Raw genomic sequence first — 24,353 nt, 5'->3', positions numbered from 1 at the left:
GTCTGAAAACAAATGAACGGTTCTCTCTTTAGCAGAGGCCAGAACTGAAGAGCCCTGAGAATTGCACGGAGTTCTAAAATATTTATTGGTAATCTCGCCTCTTGAGATTTCCGAACCCCTTGTGCTGTCAGAGATCCCCAAACAGCTGCCCAACCTGAAAGACTCGCATCTGTTGTGATCACAGTCCAGGTTGGCTGAACAAAAGAAGCCTGTTGAACCGAACGATGGTGATCTATCCACCATGTCAGAGAGTGTCGTACATTGGGATTTAAGTATATTAATTGTGATATCTTTGTATAATCCCTGCACCATTGATTCAGCATACAAAGCTGTAGAGGTCTCATGTGAAAACGAGCAAAGGGGATCGCGTCCGATGCTGCAGTTATGAGACCTAAAACTTCCATGCACATAGCCACTGAAGGGAATGACTGAGACTGAAGGTGCCGGCATGCTGCAACCAATTTTAAACGTCTCTTGTCTGTTAGAGACAGAGTCATGGACACTGAATGTATCTGGAAGCCTAAAAAGGTGACCCTTGTCTGAGGAATCAAGAAACTTTTTGGTAAATTAATCCTCCAACCATATTTCCAAAGAAACAACACTAGATGATTCGTGTGAGATTCTGCAGTACGTAAAGACTGAGCTAGTACCAAGATATCATCCAAATAAGGAAACACCGCAATACCCTGTTCTCTGATTACAGATAGTAGGGCACCCAGAACCTTTGAAAAAATTCTTGGAGCTGTTGCTAGGCCAAATGGAAGAGCAACAAATTGGTAATGCTTATCTTGAAAAGAGAATCTCAGAAACTGATAGTGTTCTGGATGAATCGGAATATGAAGGTATGCATCCTGCAAGTCTATTGTGGACATAAAATGTCCTCACTGAACAAAAGGGAGAATAGTCCTTATAGTCACCATCTTGAAAGTTGGTACTCTTACATAACGATTCAAAATTTTCAGATCCAGAACTGGTCTGAATAAATTTTCTTTCTTTGGTACAATGAATAGGTTTGAATAAAACCCCAAACCTTGTTCCTGAGGAGGAACTGGCATGATTACCCCTGAAGACTCCAGGTCTGAAACACACCAGAAAAGCCTGAGCTTTTACTGGATTTACAGGGATACGTGAGAGAAAAAATCTTCTCACAGGAGGTCTTACTCTGAATCCTATTCGATACCCTTGAGAGACAATGCTCTGAATCCAATGATTTTGGACAGATTTTATCCAAAAATCCTTGAAAAACCTTAATCTGCCCCCTACCAGCTGAGCTGGAATGAGGGCCGCACCTTCATGCGGACTTAGGGGCTGACTTTGGTTTCCTAAATGGCTTGGATTTATTCCAATTTGAGGAAGGCTTCCAATTGGAAGCAGATTCCTTGGGGGGGAGGATTGAGTTTTTGTTCCTTATATAGACGAAAGGAACGAAAACGGTTAGAAGCCTTTTCCCCCAGTAATAGTTGAAATAATAGAATCCAACTGAGAACCAAATAAATTATTACCTTGGAAAGAAAGAGATAGTAATCTAGATTTAGATGTCATATCAGCATTCCAAGATTTAAGCCACAAAGCTCTTCTAGCTAATACAGCTAAAGACATGGATCTAACATCAATTTTGATAATATCAAAAATGGCATCACAAATAAAATGATTAGCATGTTGCAGTAAGCGAATAATGCTAGATATGTCAGAATCCAATTCTTGTTGCGCTAAATTTTCCAACCAGAAAGTTGATGCAGCCGCAACATCAGCCAAAGAAATAGCAGGTCTGAGAAGATGACCTGAATATAAATAGGCCTTCCTTAGATAAGATTCAAGCTTCCTATCTAAAGGATCCTTAAAGGAAGTACTATCTTCCATAGGAATAGTGGTGCTTTTAGCAAGAGTAGAAATAGCCCCATCAACTTTGGGGATTTTTCCCCAAAATTCTATAGATTTTGCTGGTAAAGGATACAATTTTTTAAACCCTGAAGAAGGAATAAAAGAAGTACCTGGCTAATTCCATTCCCTAGAAATCATATCAGAAATAGCCTCAGGAATAGGAAAAAACCCTGGTGAAACCACAGGAGGTTTTTAAAAACAGCATTTAAAAGTTTATTAGACTGAACGTCAATAGGACTGGTTACCTCAATATCCAAAGTAATTAACACTTCTTTTAATAAAGAATGCATATACTTTATTTTAAATAAATAAGTAGATTTGTCAGTGTCAATGTCTGAGGAAGGATCTTCTGTCTCAGATAGATCCTCATTAGAAGAGGATAAATTATTATGTTGTTGGTCATTTGAAATTTCATCAGCTAAATGAGAAGTTTTAAAAGACCTTTTACGTTTATTAGAAGGTGGAAATGCAGACAAAGCCTTCAGAATAGAATCAGAAACAAATTCTTTAAAATTTACAGGTATATCATGCACATTAGAAGTTGAAGGAACTGCAACTGGCAATGTACTAGTACTGATGGAAACACTATCTGCATGTAAAAGTTTATCATGACAAATCACATTCGGTGAAATAATTTCTACAATTTTACAACAGATGCACTTAGCTTTGGTAGAACTGATGTTAGGCAGCAATGTTCCAGCAGAAACTTGTGAGACAGGATCAGATTGGGACATCTTGCACAATGTAAGAGAAAAAACAACATATAAAGCAAAATTATCTATTTCCTTATATGACAGTTTCAGGAATGGGAAAAAATGCAATAGCATAGGCCTCTGATAGAGAAAAAAAAGCAAGAGGCAAACATACAAGTGGTATTGAAATAATGAAAAAAGTTTGGCGCCAAGTATGACGCACAACGTAACGTAAACTTTTTTGGCGCCAAAAATAACCAGAAATGACACACTCGCGTCACTAATGACGCCGCCATGTGAAAGGTCTCGGCGTCACGTATGACGCCGGAAATGACGAAGTTGCGTCATAAACTTATTTTTTCGCACCAAAAATATTTTCGCACCAAGAATGACGCAATAAAGTTTAGCATTTGCCCCCCCTGCGGGCCTAATACCCGCAATTGCAAGAAGTAGTCAATTGAAAAAAAGACTAAACCCCAGGTAAGAAATACATTTCTTAAAATGTTTATATTCCCCAAATATGAAACTGACAGTCTGCAGAAGGAAATACATGAGCCTGACTCATGGCAAATATAAGTACAATACATATATTTAGAACTTTATATAAATGCATAAAGTGCCAAACCATAGCTGAGAGTGTCTTAAGTAATGAAAACATACTTACCAAAAGACACCCATCCACATATAGCAGATAGCCAAACCAGTACTAAAACAGTTATTAGTAGAGGTAATGGTAAATTGAGAGTATATCGTCGATCTGAAAAGGGAGGTAGGAGATGAATCTCTACGACCGATAACAGAGAACCTATGAAATAGACCCCCATTAGGGAAATCATCGTATTCAAATAAGTGATACTCCCTTCACGTCCCTCTGACATTCGCTGTACTCTGAGAGGAATCGGGCTTCAACAATGCTGAGAAGTGCATATCAACGTAGAAATCTTAGCACAAACTTACTTCACCACCTCCATAGGAGGCAAAGTTTGTAAAACTGAATTGTGGGTGTGGTGAGGGGTGTATTTATAGGCATTTTGAGGTTTGGGAAACTTTGCCCCTCCTGGTAGGATTGTATATCCCATATGTCACTAGCTCATGGAATCTTGCCAATTACATGAAAGAAATTACTCTATTACATACCTTACATCACTTCTGGTTTTTAGCCACGCCCCCAAACACTTTTTGGTGCAAAACTTTTCACTACAAAAAGGACACTTTTGACAACCAGCTGGCAGTCTTGAGAAAGGCCTAGAAAAGGCTGAAACGCATTGACCACAGCTGGTAAGCACTATTCTGATTTTATATAAGTTTTTAGTACCATCTACAATATTGTTGTTTTTATTTGCTTTTAGGTTTAATTTATGATTTAAAAAGAAAACTTTTTTTTGGATTGGAGTTTCTCCCAACCACCAAAGGTTCTCACCATCAGGAACAGGAACACTAGCCCATTAATTGGGTTTGACCTAAAAGACCGTTGACTTTATTCTCACCATCAGGAACCTCAGACGGACTCTCACCACTAGGAAAATAAGGTTTCCTTTTCTGCACATTATTAACTTTTGACTTTTATTTGGATCTTCACATTTAGCCTTTTTTAGGATTTTGTTTCTTGGATTACAATCACTGACTTTGTTCTCTTCTCTTTTTTCCTTTTTTTTTTTTTTTTGATCGCTGACTTTGTTCTCTTTTTTCATTTTTTGAGCAGCATTTTTTCATTTTTTCCTTTGTAATTTTTTCAATTTTTCACATAATTTTTTTAACTTTTGAATAAGCAAGTTGACACTAGGATAATTTTTCACTCCCTTTTTGTACACATTATCACCACCAACACTGGTACATAATATCTCTTACGGTATCCTCCTCCTAGTCGATATCAGCAATCCATTCATTTGATTTACCGCATTTTTTAATCCACACATTGGATTGATTTCTTTCAGACATTGTTTGGAATATTAACTTTCTCATATTTTTATTGGGGCTACCATTATTATTGCCTCTGTATCATTTTATATTCAGTGTTTTTATATAGATATATTCAATATTTAATTTGTGCAAGAGTGGATCCACATCTTATTGTTTTTATTGTCATTTATTACCACTGTACCCACCGTGGCATGTTTTATTCTTGTGTAAAGTACTAGATTTACAATTAAAATATTTCTAAATACACAGTCTACACATTGTACAACACCTAGCCCATTTGAGGCGCTCTGAACACATTTATTTTCTTAGACTTAGTTTTAGGGGTTAATAACTTTAATATAGTGCCGGCGACGTTGGGGGCGGCAGATTAGGGGTTAATAATTGTAGGTAGGTTGCTGCGACATTGGGGGCGGCAGATTAGGGGTTAATAAATATAATGTAGGTGTCGGCGATGTTGGGGTCAGCAGATTAGGGGTTCATAACTATAATGTAGGTGGCGGTGGTGTCCGGAGCGGCAGATTAGGGGTTAATAATATAATGCAGATGGCGGCGATGTCGGGGGTGGTGGACTAGGGGTTAATAAGTGTAAGATTAGGGGTGTTTAGACTCGGGGTTCATGTTAGGGTGTTAGGTGTAGACATAAAAAGTATTTCCCCATAGGAATCAATGGGGCTGCGTTAAGAGCTGAACACTGCTTTTTTGCAGGTGTTTTTTGTCAGCCGGCTCTGCCCCATTAATTCCTATGGGGAAATCATGCACAAGCACGTTTTACCAGCTCAGCGCTAACGTAAGCAGCACTGGTATTGAGGTGAGATGTGGAGCAAATTTTTGCTCTCCGCTCACTTTTCTGCTGCTAACGCCGGGTTTGTAAAAACCCGTAATACCAGCGTTGTCTGCAAGTGAGCAGTGAGCATAAACTGCTCGTTAGCACCACACAGCCTTACAGACAAAACTCGTAATCTAGCCGTTAGGGTTTATTTTATATGTAAGTATTTAGTTTTAACTAGGAATAATTTAGTTAATAATATAAATTTTTCTTTAGATTTATTTAAATAATATTTAGGTTAGGGTGTGTTAGGGTTAGAGTTAGACTTAGGTTTAGGGGTTAATACATTTAGAATAGTGGCAGCGACATTGGTTGTGACAGATTAGGGGTTAATAACATAATGTAGGTGGCGGTGGGCTCCGGGAATGGCAGTTTAGGGATTAAGAAGTTTATTTCGTTGCGGCGGTGTCGGGGTGGCAGATTAGGGGTTAATAAGTATAATGTAGGGGGCAGAGATGTAGGGGGTGGCAGATTAGGGGTGTTTAGACTCGGGGTACATGTTAGGGTGTTAGGTGTAAACGTTACCATAGGAATCAATGGGATATCGGGCAGCAGCGAACATAAGCTTTCGGTGCTTTCAGACTCTCATTGATTCCTATGGCAACCGCCGCCTCCAGGGCGACGGATTGAAAACCAGGTACGATGGGCCGGAATAGTGATGAGCGTACCTGCTAGTTATTTGATAACTAGCAAAAGTAGTCAGATAGTGCCGAATTTGCATTCGGGAAAATCTGTAGTGACGTAAGCATCGATCTTTGTTGGACTGAGACCGGTGGATCGTATGTTACGTTACAAAATTCTACTTTTGCCGGTCTGTAGGGTTTGATAACTAAGGCGAATCAAGCTCTCCACAATTACGCTGTGGAATTGCAGTATATTTGCGGTTGACGGCTTGATAAATAGATGCCTTAGACTTATAGACTCTCACAAGGTTGCTTAGGGAATGCTTGCATCATTTTAGGTCAAGCGATGCTCAATTAATTAATATTTATCTTTTCCATTGTTTCTTTAGTGAGTAGACCTTCCTGTCATTAACATAATTTAATACTAGCACTACAGAAAAATAGTAATTGCAGCTGCACAACTTAGTAAACATGGTTTCAAAATGATTAATGTAAATTGTAAAATTTTGTTTGTAACATATTTGCATGCTTGTTTGGTTATGGTAAATTAGTCTCGCTGGATAGAATGCTAGATAGAATGAAGCATTTAAAGAATAGATTAGTCTGAGAATAACATGTAGAAGGATTTTTTAAAGTTTAATTAGTTGTTTAAATATTGACTAAAGAAGTGTAAAGTTATAGAGAACGATTTATAAGCAGCCAAATGTGCCACAATACATCTGTTTACGCGCAAGCCTTCAGGCTCGCCGGACACAGAATTTAAGAAGCAACGGTCTTAAGACCGCTGCTCCTAAACTCGTCTGCCTGCTCTGAGGCGGGGGACAGCAATCCGCTTGATCGTATACGATCGGGTTGATTGACTCCCCTGCTAGCGGCCTAATGGCCGCGAATCTGCAGAGGGCCTCATTGAACAAGCAGTTCACCAAAACTACTTGTGCAATGTTAAATGCCCACAGCATATGAGGTCGGCATTTAGCGATGCAGGGCGGACATGATTGGCTTTAGTGAATCATGTCCGCTCGGGGTATGATAAATCTACCCCTTAGTGTCTATAAAGCAATGGGTGCTACCATGTTGTAACTTAAGTTTCTTTCTCTGCTTAGCCCAATTAGAGACAGATATAAATAAGTCAATTCGGTGGGCAGCCAGTGATTGTGTTTTTTACGCAATATTTTAGTTTCACAAATGGGTTTATTGAATCTAGGCCTAGCTTTCTCTCTATTTCTGTTAAAACAAATATAAGTGGGATTTTGTGCAGTAGATGCAAGTGAAGACAGAAGGATTTATGTTATGGGAAATAATTAGACCGTCCATTTGTGTGCGCTAATCAAACTATTGTCTCAATAAAGCTGCGCCACAATATCTCTAAAGCCATAATAAATATTATACTGTACTGTAATGAGAACATAATAAATACATGAGAAATTACTGCAATCACCGTTTGCTTAGATCCATATAAAAAAATAATCTTTTAGTTCTCCAGGATAGAAATGTCAAAGATATTTGAATGTTACAACAAAAAATAGCATTCACCCTAACAATAACCCTCATATTAACTGATTGTCTTCCAGAGACACCTCCTGTTTTTTGTGAAACCTGCGCTTGTCCCAAGCTCCATATAGAAACCAAAAAACGCAATTTGTAACCTACATTGAATATGCTGCAAATTACTAGCTGATTCAGGCCATTTAATGCATTTTGAAGAAACCTCTATTATGGAATTAGCTTTTTAGCCTCTCTAGGGAGCACATGACAAGCAACAAACAACAGGTGTTTAATGTCTCTTTAAACATAACCTGCTTTAGTTGGTTACCTACAACAATGTTGTCATTCTGATTGCACTGTAAATGAAATGTGCCGTTTTGGCAGTGACGTTATGGGTAGGGTTGCCAGGTGTCCAGTATGCAACCAGACAGTCCTATATTTTAATAGGCTGTCTAGTAAATTCTTTAGAAAAATACTAGACACTTAAATGTTCAGTTAAAACGGTCTCTGTGTGTTATCTAAATGTAAAATACCTCCTTTGACTCAGTGAATTACAAATATGGAGCAGAAAGAATTGGGGTCAATCATATCACTACTGTATATTGCAACCAAAGAGGTCAAAATATTGATTTTAATGTTACTAGCAGACAAGGGGGACAAAGACTGCTCAGTTGTAAAAAAATATATGTGGTGGGATCAACAATGGAAGCTTTTGGGGTCATTGTGTTACCCCATCTACAATTATGACCAGCCAATTACAGTTTGTCCAGAATTTTGAGAAGGATAGCTGGCAACCCTAAGTATGAGCCCTGGCTAATTATCTTTTCCCACTTTTTGAGAATATTTGATTATATTTGATTGTAAACTTTACCATACCAGTACTAATGTCAGGGGAATCTACTTCAGTTACTTTTTAAATGCAAAAAAACATCTGGTATAATTATTCTTTTTTTCTTCTTCATTTCAGCTATGTGAGTTTGCTAAATGATTATGTTGAATCTGAATTCTTTTTGATTGATGGAGATTCCTTGATGCTGAATTGCGCTACTGACACTTCATTGAAGCCAAGACAGAATCTGCATTTCTTTTTCTTGATAGAGCGTTTTCTACTTAATTTAAAAAACAAAGGAGCAAAATTTTCAGTTGTCTTCTTTGAGGTGAGTATGTAAGATCACACATTACTTGATAAAACATATAGGGCCAGATTACAAATGGCGCACTAAATTACTTTTTCGCTCATGCGCTAACTGCATTGAAAGTAAAAATTGATTGCAGCCAGGTGTATTACAAGTTAAAAGTAAAAATGTAGTGCATGAGAAAAAGACTGATGCGCAATAACTTCAGGACTTTGGATACTGCAACTGTGCTTCAGACTTCTATAGGGCACAATATAAAAAAAAAACTAAAAGTTATCGCTTTTAAAATAAAAAGGACATTTTGTTCTATGTGAATAACTTATGAATTAAAAATATTTCAATTAAAAACACATTAAAACACAATCAGCTAGATTAAAAGTCTGCAAATTCGTCTTTTAATGCTGAAAATATTGCATTTTCAGGGTTAAAACAGCACCGCAGCCATTACGAGTCTTTTCAGCATAGCTGTACCTCAAGCCTTTTAGCCTATAACGCAACGTCAGTACCGCACTCGTAAAAATGTCATTTTTTCATGGGACTCCCATAGCGCTGCCATTACCGCCATCTGAGAGCAGTAGTTATAAGTTTTACACTACAAATCTGTAACATAAAACTCATAACTAAACTGCTACAAACTACCTATTAACCCCTAAACTGAGGCCCTCCCGCATCGCAAACACTACATTAAATTTATTAACCCTAATCTTCCGTCCGCCCACATCGCCCCCACTATACTAAAGTTATTAAGCCCTACACCGCCACCACTATAATAAACCTATTAACCCCTAAACCACAAGCCCCCCACAATTAAATATACTAAAGTAAACTATTTACCCCTAAACTGAAAGCCCCCCACATCTCAAAGAACTAAATTAAACTAGTAACCCCTAAATCTGACGCCCCCCTAACTTTAGATTAAAATTACAATTTCCCTATCTTAAATTAAATTAAAACTTACTTGCCAAATTAAAAAAAGTAGGTTTAAACTAACAATTAAACTAATATAACTATTAAACTAAAATTTAACTAACTACCAATTAAATAAAACTAAACTACACATTAAAAAAATCCTAACATTACTCTAAAAATTACAAACTATCTAATTACAAAAATAAAAAAGACTAAATTGCAAAAAATAACAAATGAAATTATCCAAAATAAAAAGGAATTACACCTAATCTTATAGCCCTATCAAAATAAAAACGCCTACCCAAAATAAACCCCCCAGCCTACAATAAACTACCAATAGCCCTTGAAAGGGCCTTTTGTAGGCATTGCCCTAAGTTAAACAGCTCTTTTACCTGTAAAAAAAATAAAAAGACCCACCCAACAGTAAAACCCACTACCCAACCAACCCCCCAAAATAAAAAACCTAACTCTAAAAAAACCCTAAGCTACCCATTGCCCTGAAAAGGGCATTTAGCTCTTTTACAAGCCCAAACCCTAAACTAAAAAAACCCCACCCAAAAAAAAACTTAAAAAGCCTATCACTAACCCCCGAAGATCCATTTACAGTTTTTGAAGTCCTTCTTGAACGATCTTCATCCAAGCGGCGAGAAGTCTTCATCCAGGCAGCCTCTTCTATCTTCATCCAGACGGCAAAGTCCTCATCCAGGTGGCGAGAAGTCTTCATCCAGACGGCCTCTTCTATCTTCATCCAGGCGGCATCTTCTATCTTGATCCCGGTGGCGCGGAGCGGGTCCATACCGAAGACATCTGGCGCGGAGCATCCTCTTCATACGGTTGCCGCCATACACTGAATCTTCAATGCAAAATACGCGATTCAAGATGGCGTCCCTTGCATTCCTATTGGCTGAAAAATTTGAATCAGCCAATAGGAATTAGAGCTGCTAAAATCCTATTGGCTGTTCAAATTAGATAGTTTTTTTTTTATTTTGGGATGTTTTTTTTTTAAATGGGTATTAGAATAGGAATAATTTTTATTATTTTTGATCATTTTTTATTTTGTGTAATGTATTTTTTTCGTTTTGGGGTGGGTTTTTATTTTTAGATTAGGACTTGGGCATTTCACAAAAGAGCTGGATGCCCTTTTAAGGGCAGGAAAAAGAGCTAAATGCACTTTTAAGAGCAATTCCTATACAAATGTCCTTTTCAGTGTAATGGTTAGCTTAGGTTTTACTTTATTTTTATTTTGTGAGTTTGGGGGGTGGGGGTTTGTATACTGTTAGGGGTGTTTGTTTTGTTTTGTAGCAAACAAGCTGTTAACTATAGGGCAATGCCCTACAAAAGGCCCTTTAAAGGACCAACTAAAAGGCCCTTTTAAGGGCATTTGGAAGTTTATTTAGATTAGGCTTTTTATTTTTTTTAAAATAGAATAGGAATAATTTTTATTATTTTGGATAATTTCGTTTGTTATTTTTTGTAATGGTAGGTTTTTTATTTTTTAGTAATTTTAGTGTTTGTTATTTTTTGTAATGGTAGTTTGTTTTTTTGTAATGTTAGATTTTAGTGTAAGGCAGCTTAGGTTTTATTTCACAGGTAAGTTTGTATTTATTTTAACTAGGTAGGTATTAACTAATTAATAACTATTTACTAACTAGTCTACCTAGTTAAAATAAATACAAACTTGCCTGTGAAATGAAAATAAAACCTAAGCTAGCTACAATATAACTATTAGTTATATTGTAGCTAGCTTAGATTTTATTTTACAGGTAAGTATTTAGTGTTAAATAGGAATTATTTAGTTAATAATTGTAAGTTTAATTTAGCTATACAGGGAGTGCAGAATTATTAGGCAAGTTGTATTTTTGAGGATTAATTTTATTATTGAACAACAACCATGTTCTCAATGAACCCAAAAAACTCATTAATATCAAAGCTGAATATTTTTGGAAGTAGTTTTTAGTTTGTTTTTAGTTTTAGCTATTTTAGGGGAATATCTGTGTGTGCAGGTGACTATTACTGTGCATAATTATTAGGCAACTTAACAAAAAACAAATATATACCCATTTCAATTATTTATTTTTACCAGTGAAACCAATATAACATCTCAACATTCACAAATATACATTTCTGACATTCAAAAACAAAACAAAAACAAATCAGTGACCAATATAGCCACCTTTCTTTGCAAGGACACTCAAAAGCCTGCCATCCATGGATTCTGTCAGTGTTTTGATCTGTTCACCATCAACATTGCGTGCAGCAGCAACAACAGTCTCCCAGACACTGTTCAGAGAGGTGTACTGTTTTCCCTCCTTGTAAATCTCACATTTGATGATGGACCACAGGTTCTCAATGGGGTTCAGATCAGGTGAACAAGGAGGCCATGTCATTAGATTTTCTTCTTTTATACCCTTTCTTGCCAGCCACGCTGTGGAGTACTTGGACGCGTGTGATGGAGCATTGTCCTGCATGAAAATCATGTTTTTCTTGAAGGATGCAGACTTCTTCCTGTACCACTGCTTGAAGAAGGTGTCTTCCAGAAATTGGCAGTAGGACTGGGAGTTGAGCTTGACTCCATCCTCAACCCGAAAAGGCCCCACAAGCTCATCTTTGATGATACCAGCCCAAACCAGTACTCCACCTCCACCTTGCTGGCGTCTGAGTCGGACTGGAGCTCTCTGCCCTTTACCAATCCAGCCACGGGCCCATCCATCTGGCCTATCAAGACTCACTCTCATTTCATCAGTCCATAAAACCTTAGAAAAATCAGTCTTGAGATATTTCTTGGCCCAGTCTTGACGTTTCAGCTTGTGTGTCTTGTTCAGTGGTGGTCGTCTTTCAGCCTTTCTTACCTTGGCCATGTCTCTGAGTATTGCACACCTTGTGCTTTTGGGCACTCCAGTGATGTTGCAGCTCTGAAATATGGCCAAACTGGTGGCAAGTGGCATCTTGGCAGCTGCACGCTTGACTTTTCTCAGTTCATGGGCAGTTATTTTGCGCCTTGGTTTTTCCACACGCTTCTTGCGACCCTGTTGACTATTTTGAATGAAACGCTTGATTGTTCGATGATCACGCTTCAGAAGCTTTGCGATTTTAAGAGTGCTGCATCCCTCTGCAAGATATCTCACTATTTTTGACTTTTCTGAGCCTGTCAAGTCCTTCTTTTGACCCATTTTGCCAAAGGAAAGGAAGTTGCCTAATAATTATGCACACCTGATATAGGGTGTTGATGTCATTAGACCACACCCCTTCTCATTACAGAGATGCACATCACCTAATATGCTTAATTGGTAGTTGGCTTTCGAGCCTATACAGCTTGGAGTAAGACAACATGCATAAAGAGGATGATGTGGTCAAAATACTCATTTGCCTAATAATTCTGCACTCCCTGTATTTTAATTATGTTAAAGTTAGGGGGTGTTAGGGTTAGGGTTACGTTAGGGTTAGGGTTAGGCTTTGGGTTACATTAGGGTCAGGGTTAAGTTTAGGGGTTAATATAGTTTAATTTAGGTTGTTGTGATGTGGGGGGCTGGCGGTTTAGGGGTTAATAGGTTTATTTAGTGGTAGTGATGTGGGAGGCCAGAGGTTTAGGGGTTAATAACTTTATTTATGGCGGCGATGTCAGCGAGCGGCAGAATAGGGCTTAATAGATTTATTATAGTGTGGGCGATGTTGGGGTGCAGGGGAATAAGAGTTAATAACTTTAGTATAGTTGCGGTGATATTGGGAGCAGCAGATTAGGGGTTAATAGCTTTATTTAGGTGGCGGCGATATCGGGGGCGGCAGATTATGGGTTAATAACATTATGTAGGTGCCAGTGATGTCGGTGGGGGGCAGATTAGGGGTGTTTAGACGGGGGGTTTATGTTAGGGTGTTAGGTTTAAACGTTTTTTTCCCCCATAGACATCAATGGGGCTGCGTTACACAACTTTTCTTTCCACGATTGCAGGTGTTATAACTCATAACTCGTAATCTAGCAGATTGAAATTTATTAAAAAGGATATTGCATGTTTCAAAGTATTTGAGCCCATCCCAGTCAAACACTTTGCCATATACTATATCCCTTTTAACCCAAGTATACATATGTGTGTGATACTTTATTTTAATATATTTTACATGTGTTTTGTACAACTTTTTTTTAACTCTTAGGGGTAGATTTGTTAATGGTTGAGTGGACATGATTTTCTGTAGTGAATCATGTCTGCTCAACCTCGCTAAATGCCAACAGCATAATCTGCTGGCATTTATCATTGCACAAGCATTTTTAGTGAAATGCATGTGCAATGCTGCCCACAGCTCACCGACGGCCAATCATCCGGATCATTTTGAATCAGGATGATTTCAGTCCGCCACCTAAAATTCAGTCCGCCACCACAGCTTCTTAACTTCCGTTTCAGGCGAGCCTGAAACGATGGGCGTAGAATGAAACACCCGCTGCTTACAGGGACATTCCAGCGAAAAATGGAATCTACATGGATGCATTTCACTTTTGAATAGAAGCATTTTTGTAATATACATGTTTTAACAAAAATGCTTCTAATAAAAGCTATAGCTATTTAAAAAGTGTATTTAAGTATGCGCCGTGCACTAGTATTTTATACACAACTCTTACTCAGAGAGCCTATGGAGCTTGTACCATCTGGTAATGACTCAATTTGTTAATTACAGACATGATACAAGCCCCACTGGTGCTCTGAGCAGCTGGAGTATTTAAAATGCTGGTGCACTGAGAATATCTACCTATGCTTCACATGCACGTGCAGAGAAAAATGCTAGCACTAAAACAGTGATAACTTTTTCTAGAAGCATTTTTGCCAATACCTGTATATTGCAAATATTTTTCTATTCAAAGATTTAATTTATCTATGTGCATTTAAATTTTGGCTGGAATATCCCTTTAATAAATCTACCCCTTACAGTTTACTTCGGATCTCAAATCGCACAAAGCATTCCAGCTCAGTTTTGGCATTTGCTCGAGAGCAAACTAACACCTAGATTACGAGTTTTGCGTTAGAAGCTATGCGGTGCTAAAGAGCAGTTTATGCTCACCGCTTACCTACAGACAACACTGGTATTACGGGTTGTTACAAACCCGGCGTTGACCGCAAAAAAGTGAGCGTAGAACAAAATTTTGCTCCACATCTCACTCTAATAACAGCGCTGCTTACGTTAGCGGTGAGCTGGCTAAACGTGCTTGTGCACGATTTACCCATAGGAATCAATGGGGGAGAGCTGGCTGAAAAAAAACCTTACACCTGCAAAAAAGCAGCGTTTACACGCAGCCCCATTGATTCCTATGGGGAAACTAATGTTATGTTTACACCTAACACCCTAACATGAACCCTGAGTCTAAACACCCCTAATTTTACACTTATTAACCCCTAATCTGCCGCCCCGACATCTACATTATATTATTAACCCCTAATCTGCCGCTCCGGACACTGCCGCCACCTACATTATACATATGAACCCCTAATCTGCTGCCCCCAACATCGCCGAACCCTACATTATATTTATTAACCCCTAATCTGCCACCCCCAATGTTGCCTCCACCTACCTACACTTATTAACCCCTAATCTGCCGCCCCCAATGTCGCCACCACTATATTAACCCCTTAATGACCACAGCACTTTTCCATTTTCTGTCCGTTTGGGACCAAGGCTATTTTTACATTTTTGCGGTGTTTGTGTTTAGCTGTAATTTTCTTCTTACTCATTTACTGTACCCACACATATTATATACCGTTTTTCTCGCCATTAAACTAACTTTCTAAAAATACCATTATTTTCATCATATCTTATAATTTACTATAAAAAAAATATAAAATATGAGGAAAAATTGAAAAAAACACACTTTTTCTAACTTTGACCCCCAAAATCTGTTACATATCTACAACCACCAAAAAACACCCATGCTAAATAGTTTCAAAATTTTGTCCTGAGTTTAGAAATACCCAATGTTTACATGTTCTTTGCTTTTTTTGCAAGTTATAGGGCCATAAATACAAGTAGCACTTTGCTATTTCCAAACCACTTTTTTCCAAAATTAGCGCTAGTTACATTAGAACACTAATATCTTTCAGGAATCCCTTAATATCCCTTGACATGTATATATATTTTTTTTAGTAGACATCCCAAAGTATTGATCTAGGACAATTTTGGTATATTTCATACCACCTTTTAACCGCCAAATGCGATCATATACAAAAAATCGTTCACTTTTTCACAAATTTTTTCACAAACTTTTGGTTTCTCACTGAAATTATTTACAAACAACTTGTGCAATTATGGCATAAATGGTTGTAAATTCTTCTCTGGGATCCCCTTTGTTCAGAAATAGCAGACATATATGGCTTTGGCGTTGCTTTTTGGTAATTAGAAGGCCGCTAAATGCCACTGCGCACCACAAGTGTATTATGCCCAGCAGTTAAGGGGTTAATTAGGGAGCTTTTAGGGAGCTTGTAGGGTTAATTTTAGCTTTAGTGTAGTATAGTAGACAACCCCAAGTATTGATCTAGGCACATTTTGGTATATTTCATGCCACCATTTCACCGCCAAATGCGATCAAATTGAAAAAAAAGTTAAATTTTTCACAATTTTAGGTTTCTCACTGAAATAATTTACAAACAGCTTGTGCAATTATGGCACAAATGGTTGTAAATACTTGTCTGGGATCCCCTTTGTTCAGAAATAGCAGACATATATGACTTTGGCGTTGCTTTCTGGTAATTAGAAGGCCGCTAAATCCTGCTGCGCCTCACACGTGTATTATGGCTAGCAGTGAAGGGGTTAATTAGGGAGTTTGTAGGGAGCTTGCAGGGTTAATTTTAGCTTTAGTGTAGAGATCAGCCTCCCACCTGACACATCCCACCCCCTGATCCCTCCCAAACAGCTCCCTTCCCTCCCCCACCCCACAATTGTCCCCGCCATCTTAAGTACTGGCAGAAAGTCTGCCAGTACTAAAATAAAAGGTTTTTTTTAAAATGCCTCATTGAGGGCCATCTTGGGTACTGGCAGCTGTCTGCCAGTACCCAGTTTGCAAAAAAAAGTGCTTTTTTTATTTTTGTTTGGCTTTTTTCTGTAGTGTAGCTTCCCCCCCCCACACAGACAAACCCCCACCACCTTGCTGATCTTTTTTTTTTTTTAAATATTTAGACATTTATAATAATATAATAATTTTTTATTAATACATTTTCTGTAGTGTAGCGGTTCCCACCCGCTCCCTCCCCGTGCACGCGCCCGCCCCCGCCCTCCCGTGCACGCGCGTGCGTCCGTGCGCGCCCCCGCTCATCCCCGCCCATGATCCCGCCCCCCCTGCACATAACCAGGGCCATCGATGGCCGCCACCCGCCTCCCGGTCCGGCTCCCACCCACCAACGAAGGGAGCCACCGATCTCCGGTGCAGAGAGGGCCACAGAGTGGCTCTCTCTGCACCGGATGGCTACCAAAGGTTATTGCAGGATGCCTCCATATCGAGGCATCACTGCAATAACCAGAAAGCAGCTGGAAGCGAGCAGGATCGCTTCCAGCTGCTTTCCACACCGAGGACGTGCAGGGTACGTTCTCAGGCATTAACTGCCTTTTTTTTGAGGACGTACCCTGCACGTCCTCGGTCGTTAAGGGGTTAAAGTTATTAACCCCTAAACCTAAGTCTAACCCTAACCCCCACTAACTTAAATATAATTTAAATAAATCTAAATAAAATTACTATAATCAACTAAATAATTCCTATTTAAAACGAAATACCTATAAAATAAACCCTAAAATAGCTACAATATAACTAATAGTTAAATTGTAGCTAGCTTAGACCTTTTTTTTTTTTTTTACAGGCAACTTTGTATTTATTTTAACTAGGTAGAATAGTTATTAACTATTTAATTACTACCTAGTTAAATTAAAGACAAATTTACCTGTAAAATAAAACCTAACCTAAGTTACAATTACACCTAACACTACACTACAATTAAATTAATTCCCTAAATTAAATACAATTAATTACAATTAAATAAAATTATCTAAAGTACAAAAAACACTAAATTACAGAAAATAATAAAATAATTACAAGATTTTTAAACTAATTACACCTACTCTAATCCCCCTAACAAAATAAAAAAGCCTATTTTATAGGTAAGTATTTAGTTTTAAATAGGAATTATTTAGTTGATTATAGTAATTTTATTTAGATTTATTTAAATTATATTTAAGTTAGTGGGGGTTAGGGTTAGACTTAGGTTTAGGGGTTAATAACTTTAATATAGTAGCGGCGACGTTGGGGGTGGCAGATTAGGGGTTAATAATTTTAACTAGTGTTTGCGATGCGGGAGTGTGGCGGTTTAGGGGTTAATATATTTATTATAGTGGTGGCGATGTCCGGGTTCGGCAGATTAGGGGTTAAAATTGTTATTTTAGTGTTTGAGATGTGGGGGGGCCTCGGTTTAGGGGTTAATAGGTAGTTTATGGGTGTTAGTGTACTTTTTAACACTTTAGTTAAGTGTTTTTTGCTACGGCGTTGTAGTGTAAAACTCTTAACTACTGACTTTAAAATGGGGTACCAGTCTTGACAGGAGAGGGTGTACCGCTCACTTTTGGTCAGACTCGTAATACCGGCGCTATGCAAGTCCCATTGAAAATATAAGATACCCAATTGACTTAAGTGGATTTGCGGTATTTCCGAGTCTGGCCAAAAAAGTGAGCGGTACACCTGTACCAGCAAGACTTGTAATAGCAGCGGCCGTTAAAAAGCAGCGTTGGGACCTCTCAACGCTGCTTTTTAACCCTAACGCACAACTCATAATCTAGCCGTATAATTTTCAAATTGTAATACCTGGCTAAAGTGCGTTACTATGGACTTGTGATATCAAAGCATGCTAATGTTATCTAGATCCAATGATATTGCTTACTACGCCCACGCTGTCATTAGCAGGACACTTGTAATCTGGCCCATAGACCTGTTTATGGAATGGTCTACAATGTTGCTTACAGAGTTATTACATTTTATAGAAAATATTGCATCGTTTTATTCCTATGTAAATGAATCAGCTATTTTATCAGCCAGGTTTGCAGATTAATACCCCTGTCATACATATATACCAATTAACATAACAGGCCATAGCTATGTGTATACCAAGAAAAAAAAAGCAAAGAATTAAAATAATGTAAGTTAAATTCTTCTTTGCTGATATTCTTGTCCGTCAGTATAATGTTCATTGGAAAATATAAAGCTCATGGATATTAAACTTATTGTTACAGAAGTTGATATAGATGGTCATTGTTAACAGAGTTGTCCAAGACCAGAGACAACAGTGTCCCTTCAAAGCACTTTATATGTTCCTTTACCCTTTTAATCTGGTTGCTAATTGTATTAATGTGTTATGTATATCCCTATCTCCATAAGAGCACAGATCTCAGACTTCTAACAGATATTCAGCAGCTTATAAATATGAGCAATTACTAACTTAAATTTAATTTATAGCATAAGTGTTAAAAGGAGCTATAAAGCTTTAAAATATCTGGCTAATGTAAAGTACCTTCAGCTTCTTTTATGCTGCAGGTTCACATGCATCCTGATTCCATTTTACAAGCGTAGGTTTCACCAGATGTTAAGTTTAACTATATCCATTTTCATTTAATGTTCAGCAACTTGGTACTTTTTACAATAAAATCAGTGCCTCAAAAAATGTTGCTTATCAAGTCCTATTGTGATCTACATTATATTCTGTATACTTTACTTTATATTTCAAGCTGGAAGATTATACTATTGGAAGATGTAGGAAATGTCATATATTTTTGAGAATATGTTGTAGCTACCTAGTTTAAAAGATCAGTAAAGTAACATAGTAACATAGAAGATAAGGTTGAAAAAAGACAGAAGTCCAACCTATACAAATCTTAATACATTTACAATAAAAGCTCCAGTTGATCTTAAATTAATCCCATTAAAAAAGTGACCCATTTATTACTCATATCCTTAAGTTCTGTTTCTAGCCAGAAATGTATCTAAACCATTTTTAAATGTATCTAAGGTATTGGCATTTACTACCTCCTTAGGTAATGAGTTTCACAATTTGATTGCTCTTACAGTGAAAAAAAGTTTAAGTTGCTGGAGATTAAATCTCACTTTCCTCCAGTCTTAAATTGTGACCTCTTGTCAAAAAAAAATTATTCCAATAAACAGAGCTTCTATCATCTCTGTATTTACCCTTGAATATATTTATATAAATGATCATGTCACCTATCAAACACCTTTTTTCTAGAGAAAACAATCTAGTTTGGCTAATCTCTCCTCATAGCTTAAATTCGCCATTTCCCTTATTAGTTTTGTCGTCCTTCTCTGAACTTTTTCTGCAATGTATTTTTATGAGATTGGTCCCCAGAACTGCACTTCATACTCAAGGTCAGGTCTAACCAGGGATTTATATACATAATTATGCTTTCCTCCCTTGAATCAATGCCTCTTTTAATACATACTAATATCTTATTTGCCGTAGACGTCACTGATCTGCATTGTGCACCCATCTTTAGCTTGCTATCTAAAATTATGCCCAAATCCCTTTCAAAATGTAACTTTTACTATGCAGATAGATCATGCAATTTTAAACACATTTCTATTTTACTTCCATTAGCAAATTTACATTGTTCTATTGGTATCCTTTGTTGAAAAGCATACCTAGGTAGTCTCCGGATCAGCAAAGCACTACTGGGAGCTAGCTGGTGATTGGTGGCTATCCCATTTGCCTCTTGTCATTGGCTCACCAGATTTGTTCAGCTAGTTCTCAGTAGTACATTGCTGCTCCTGGGCTCTTCAACAAAGAATACCAAGAAAATGAAGCAAGTTTGGTATTACAAGTAAACTGGAATTGTATGATCTGTCTGAATCATAAACGTTAAATTTTGATTCTACTGTACCTTTAAACAGTTTTTTATGTGCATCCTTAGCTCACACATCACAGCCCCTATAAATGAATATCCCTTTTTTTTATGAATCTCACAGTTGCCTGTAGAGGGAGAAATAATCTTGCCATAGCTGTGAGTTTTGTTGAATCTAAACTATTGATTGTAATGACCCTCTGTGAATATTGTTTCAGTAATGCAAATTATTTTATCTACAGGAGATTGAATATTTTTATCACAAAAGACCTGATCTAATGTCTTTACGGACTCAACTGAAACTACACCTGGAGAAAAATACAGATACAGACATTTATACTTTTTCCAACTTTTTATCCCCATCATGGAATATGTTTCTCAGTGATAATTATCCTTATTTTTTAATGGTATCTGATGAAGGAATTAATGTTTCTCAGACATATTTTTTAAATCTGCTAATGCTCAATGCTCTGGGAAACAAAATAAATGTTGTCCTCATTGCTGGACAAGAGGTTGATAACCTTAGAGTGTACGGATTCCATATAAAGTGTGGGAGACATCAAAGGTTATATATGGAGAAGGTAAATTGCAATGTGACTTTTTTCAGTGAATAATTGATGGCAATAATTGGGTTTGAATATTCTGACCCTAATGCTAAATATTAAGGTCCAGATTACAAGTAGAGCACTAACAGTTACGCGCAAGTGATATCAGGTTTATCATCTGAAGTTGCACATGTATTACAAGTTGAAGGTAAATGCGATCACTCAAGCGCAATTAAATTTAACTTGCGTCAGTTTAGCGGGACCCCAAAGCTTTGGTTAACTGTTACGCTCAAAACGTTGTATACATCAAAATTTCATGTAAAAGTACAATTACACTCATAATAACACAATCTAATTAAAATGATTACAAAATATTGCACAAAAAAGTTATAAAGGCTCAAAGATATGAGGTCTTAGGTGTAAGGCATGCAAAGTGTTTTAACATAGAGATACATATACATGTCTAAATATACGTATGTATGTATGTTTATAGACATATATACACATATAAACACATAAATGCATATGTACACATATATAAACATATACTGTATATAAGTGCATTAGAGCCTTTGCAGTCAAGTAGATGAAAACATTTAAAATTATATTTACGCAACATTCATATTTACTAAAGTATTTAACTATTTATTTACTGTAAATATTTCACACTCTAATGTTCTTCAAATAGGAAAATTTGTTCTAACTATTTTTAAATAGATATGTATATATATATATACCTATATATAAATAATTATAATGTAATGAAGATCTGCTACAAGGAAAACACTTCAGCCGCCAAAAATTCAAGTAAAAGCCGACTTTATTAAAAGTCTAAATATAAGCAAGATACAAGTGAGCTCGGGAGGGAGCACTAAGAATGAAACGTCTGACGTGTTTCCTGCCCGGAGGCACTTCATCAGGGACTTATGCAGGGACTTATAAATAATTATATAGGTATATTGGTAGTTATATAGGTATATATACACTGTGTATTGTACCAAAATACCATTATATATATATGTATAGAAATCTGTATCCATGAATAAATAGAACATATTCTTCTATGTCAAGAACAATGGAAAGTGAAATATTCATATTTTTATGTTAGCGCACTTGAGAAAATGTGATCGGGTTTGCGTGCAAGTAGGGTGTTTTTTCCCCCCACTTTTCACCATCCATTGAAGTCTATGGTAGCAATATTCTAACTTCAGCTTTTTACGCTTGTCAGGGTAGTGCTCAAGTGAATTTTTTTTACTTTCAACTTGTAATACGAGTGCAATCCGATGGGTGAAAAAAACTTACTTTTAGCAGAGTTAGCGAGTGATTGTTAAATAGTGCTCCACTCGTAATCTAGCCCCAAGGGTGCAGGCTTATAAGTGAGATATATCTTTTATTTCCTATTCCTACTTTAGTTTACTTAAAATGACATGAAACACACATTTCTTTCATGATTCAGATAGAGAATACATTTTTAAACAACATTCCAATTTACTTCTATTATCTAGTTTGCTGCATTCTTTAGGTATCCTTTGTTGAAGAAATAACAATGCAAATGGGTGAGCCAATAGCATGGGGCTATTGGCTCACCCATATCAGCAGCTACTTAAACAATTTAGTTATGCTTTTCAACAAAGAATTTTAAGAGAATGAAGCAAATTAGATAATAGAAGTACATTGGAAAGTTGTGTAAAATTGCACGCTCTTTCTGAATCATAAAAAAAAATTGGGTTTCATGTCCCTTTAATAGTACATGAAACTTTGAGACAAATTTCTTAAATGCTTAAATTATGTGACGTAAAGAAATCTATTTGTCTGTCTAATCTATCTATCATCTATCTATCTATCTATCTATCTATCTTTCTGTCTGTCTGTCTGTCTGACTAATATATGCAATATACTTTATTTTTAAAAAACTATGCCCCCCTTTCTTTTAATTTAACCTTGAAAATTTAGATTTTTTTTATTCTGAGAACTGAAAATGCACGCTAAAGGCCAGATTATGAGTAGCGTGCTAATAGTTAAACATGAGCGATATCAGGATTATCGCATTTTTGTTGAAAGTAATGTTCTCTCTATTGTAATTGAATTTAACGTGCATTGGGTTAGTGCTAGACATGTGCCTTTCATTTAGTTTTTAATCGAAATTCGGCCAAATTCGCCAAATTTGGAGATTCGATTCGATTCGAATTTCCTAATTACCCTAGCAACGAAACTAAACTAATCCAAATGCATTTGTAACAAATAGATTTATTTGTTACATTCGAATGGCCATAGACTAATCACAATTCAATATAAAAATTAAATTTAGTGCCATTTAGTGAGACAAAACAGTGAAATAATTCTGTTTGTGTAACTTAGAACCATCTGAATCAACACATATCGAACTTCCGAATTTACGAATCGAATCCGAAATGAATACATCCAAATACATCCAAATTTATTCGAATACGAATGAATCCGAAACAAATACATTCGAATGTATCCAAATTTGAATCGATCCGAAACAAAATTAGAAAAAACCGCGAATCGGTCCGAAACGAACTGAAACTAATTTTTCCGCTGTGCACTTGTCTAGTTAGCGCGACTTCAGAGCTCTGGTTAACTGCTTGAATAAAAAATGTCACAAAACACATCAAAATTACATGTAAAAGTACAGCTACACTCATAATAATAACACTATCTAATAAATATTTTCTTAAAAAAATATTGCACAAAAAAGTTATAAGGGCTCAAAGATATGAGGTCTCAGGTGTTAAAAAAAGGCAGGCAAAGCACTTTAATGCAGGGATACATACATATAGATGTATAAATATGAAATATTCATATTTAATAAAGTGTTTATGTATTTACTGTTAATATTTCACATTCAAACATTCTTCACATAGGGAAATATGTTCTAAGAATTTTGAAATATATATTCCTATATATATATATATATATATATATATATATATATATACAGAGAAAAACAAAGTAGAGTTCACTACACAGCGCTAATCTCACAATATATAGTGCACTGTTTCAATACACCTAGTGTGACAGTATTATGACATAAATGTTTCAAGCAATGATTCCTACAGAGAGCGCGTTGCTACAATGTTTCCATATAATTATTAAGAAGTAAATAAACACATGTGATTTATCAGCTGTTGTTTCAATATTACAGTTACTAATATGTAAAGAATATAAAGTTCCAAAATATGCTGGTAAAGTCTTAAAAAAGCAAGGGTGTTCTATCTTCCAATTGAACGTTCAGTAATGCAGACATAGAATGACAACAATCCCAAATGGCCTCACAGGCTACTCACATTAGGTGACCTCAATCGTATGAGGTAAGGAAAGGGCGTTTTGGACGTACTAGGCCCCTGCACTGATCCTCCGGTAGCAAGCTTGTGATCCTGTGCGTTGTCTCAGATAGATTTTTGGTTTGTCAGTTGGAGCCAAAGCGCGAAGTCTATTTCAAATCTCTTCAC

The 24,353-nt window shown here is 36.8% G+C and overlaps 1 protein-coding gene across 1 annotated transcript in view; it reads left to right on the top strand.

Moving 5' to 3' along the window:
• Window positions 1-8,170: 8,170 nt before the first annotated feature.
• The window catches only part of LOC128647450 (probable ATP-dependent RNA helicase DDX60), a 728,313-nt gene continuing 712,130 nt past the window's right edge, over window positions 8,171-24,353 (top strand). Inside the window, exons 1-3 of the mRNA XM_053700236.1 lie at window positions 8,171-8,217; window positions 8,395-8,584; window positions 20,578-20,916. Coding sequence (XP_053556211.1) covers window positions 8,171-8,217; window positions 8,395-8,584; window positions 20,578-20,916 — 576 coding nt within the window. The remainder of the gene's footprint in view (window positions 8,218-8,394; window positions 8,585-20,577; window positions 20,917-24,353) is intronic.

The sequence above is a fragment of the Bombina bombina genome, chromosome 2, assembly GCF_027579735.1.
Source record: "Bombina bombina isolate aBomBom1 chromosome 2, aBomBom1.pri, whole genome shotgun sequence".
In the NCBI taxonomy this organism is placed as follows: domain Eukaryota; kingdom Metazoa; phylum Chordata; class Amphibia; order Anura; family Bombinatoridae; genus Bombina; species Bombina bombina.
Note: the sequence above shows the minus strand (reverse complement) of the source record. Positions and strands in the feature narration are given on the sequence as shown.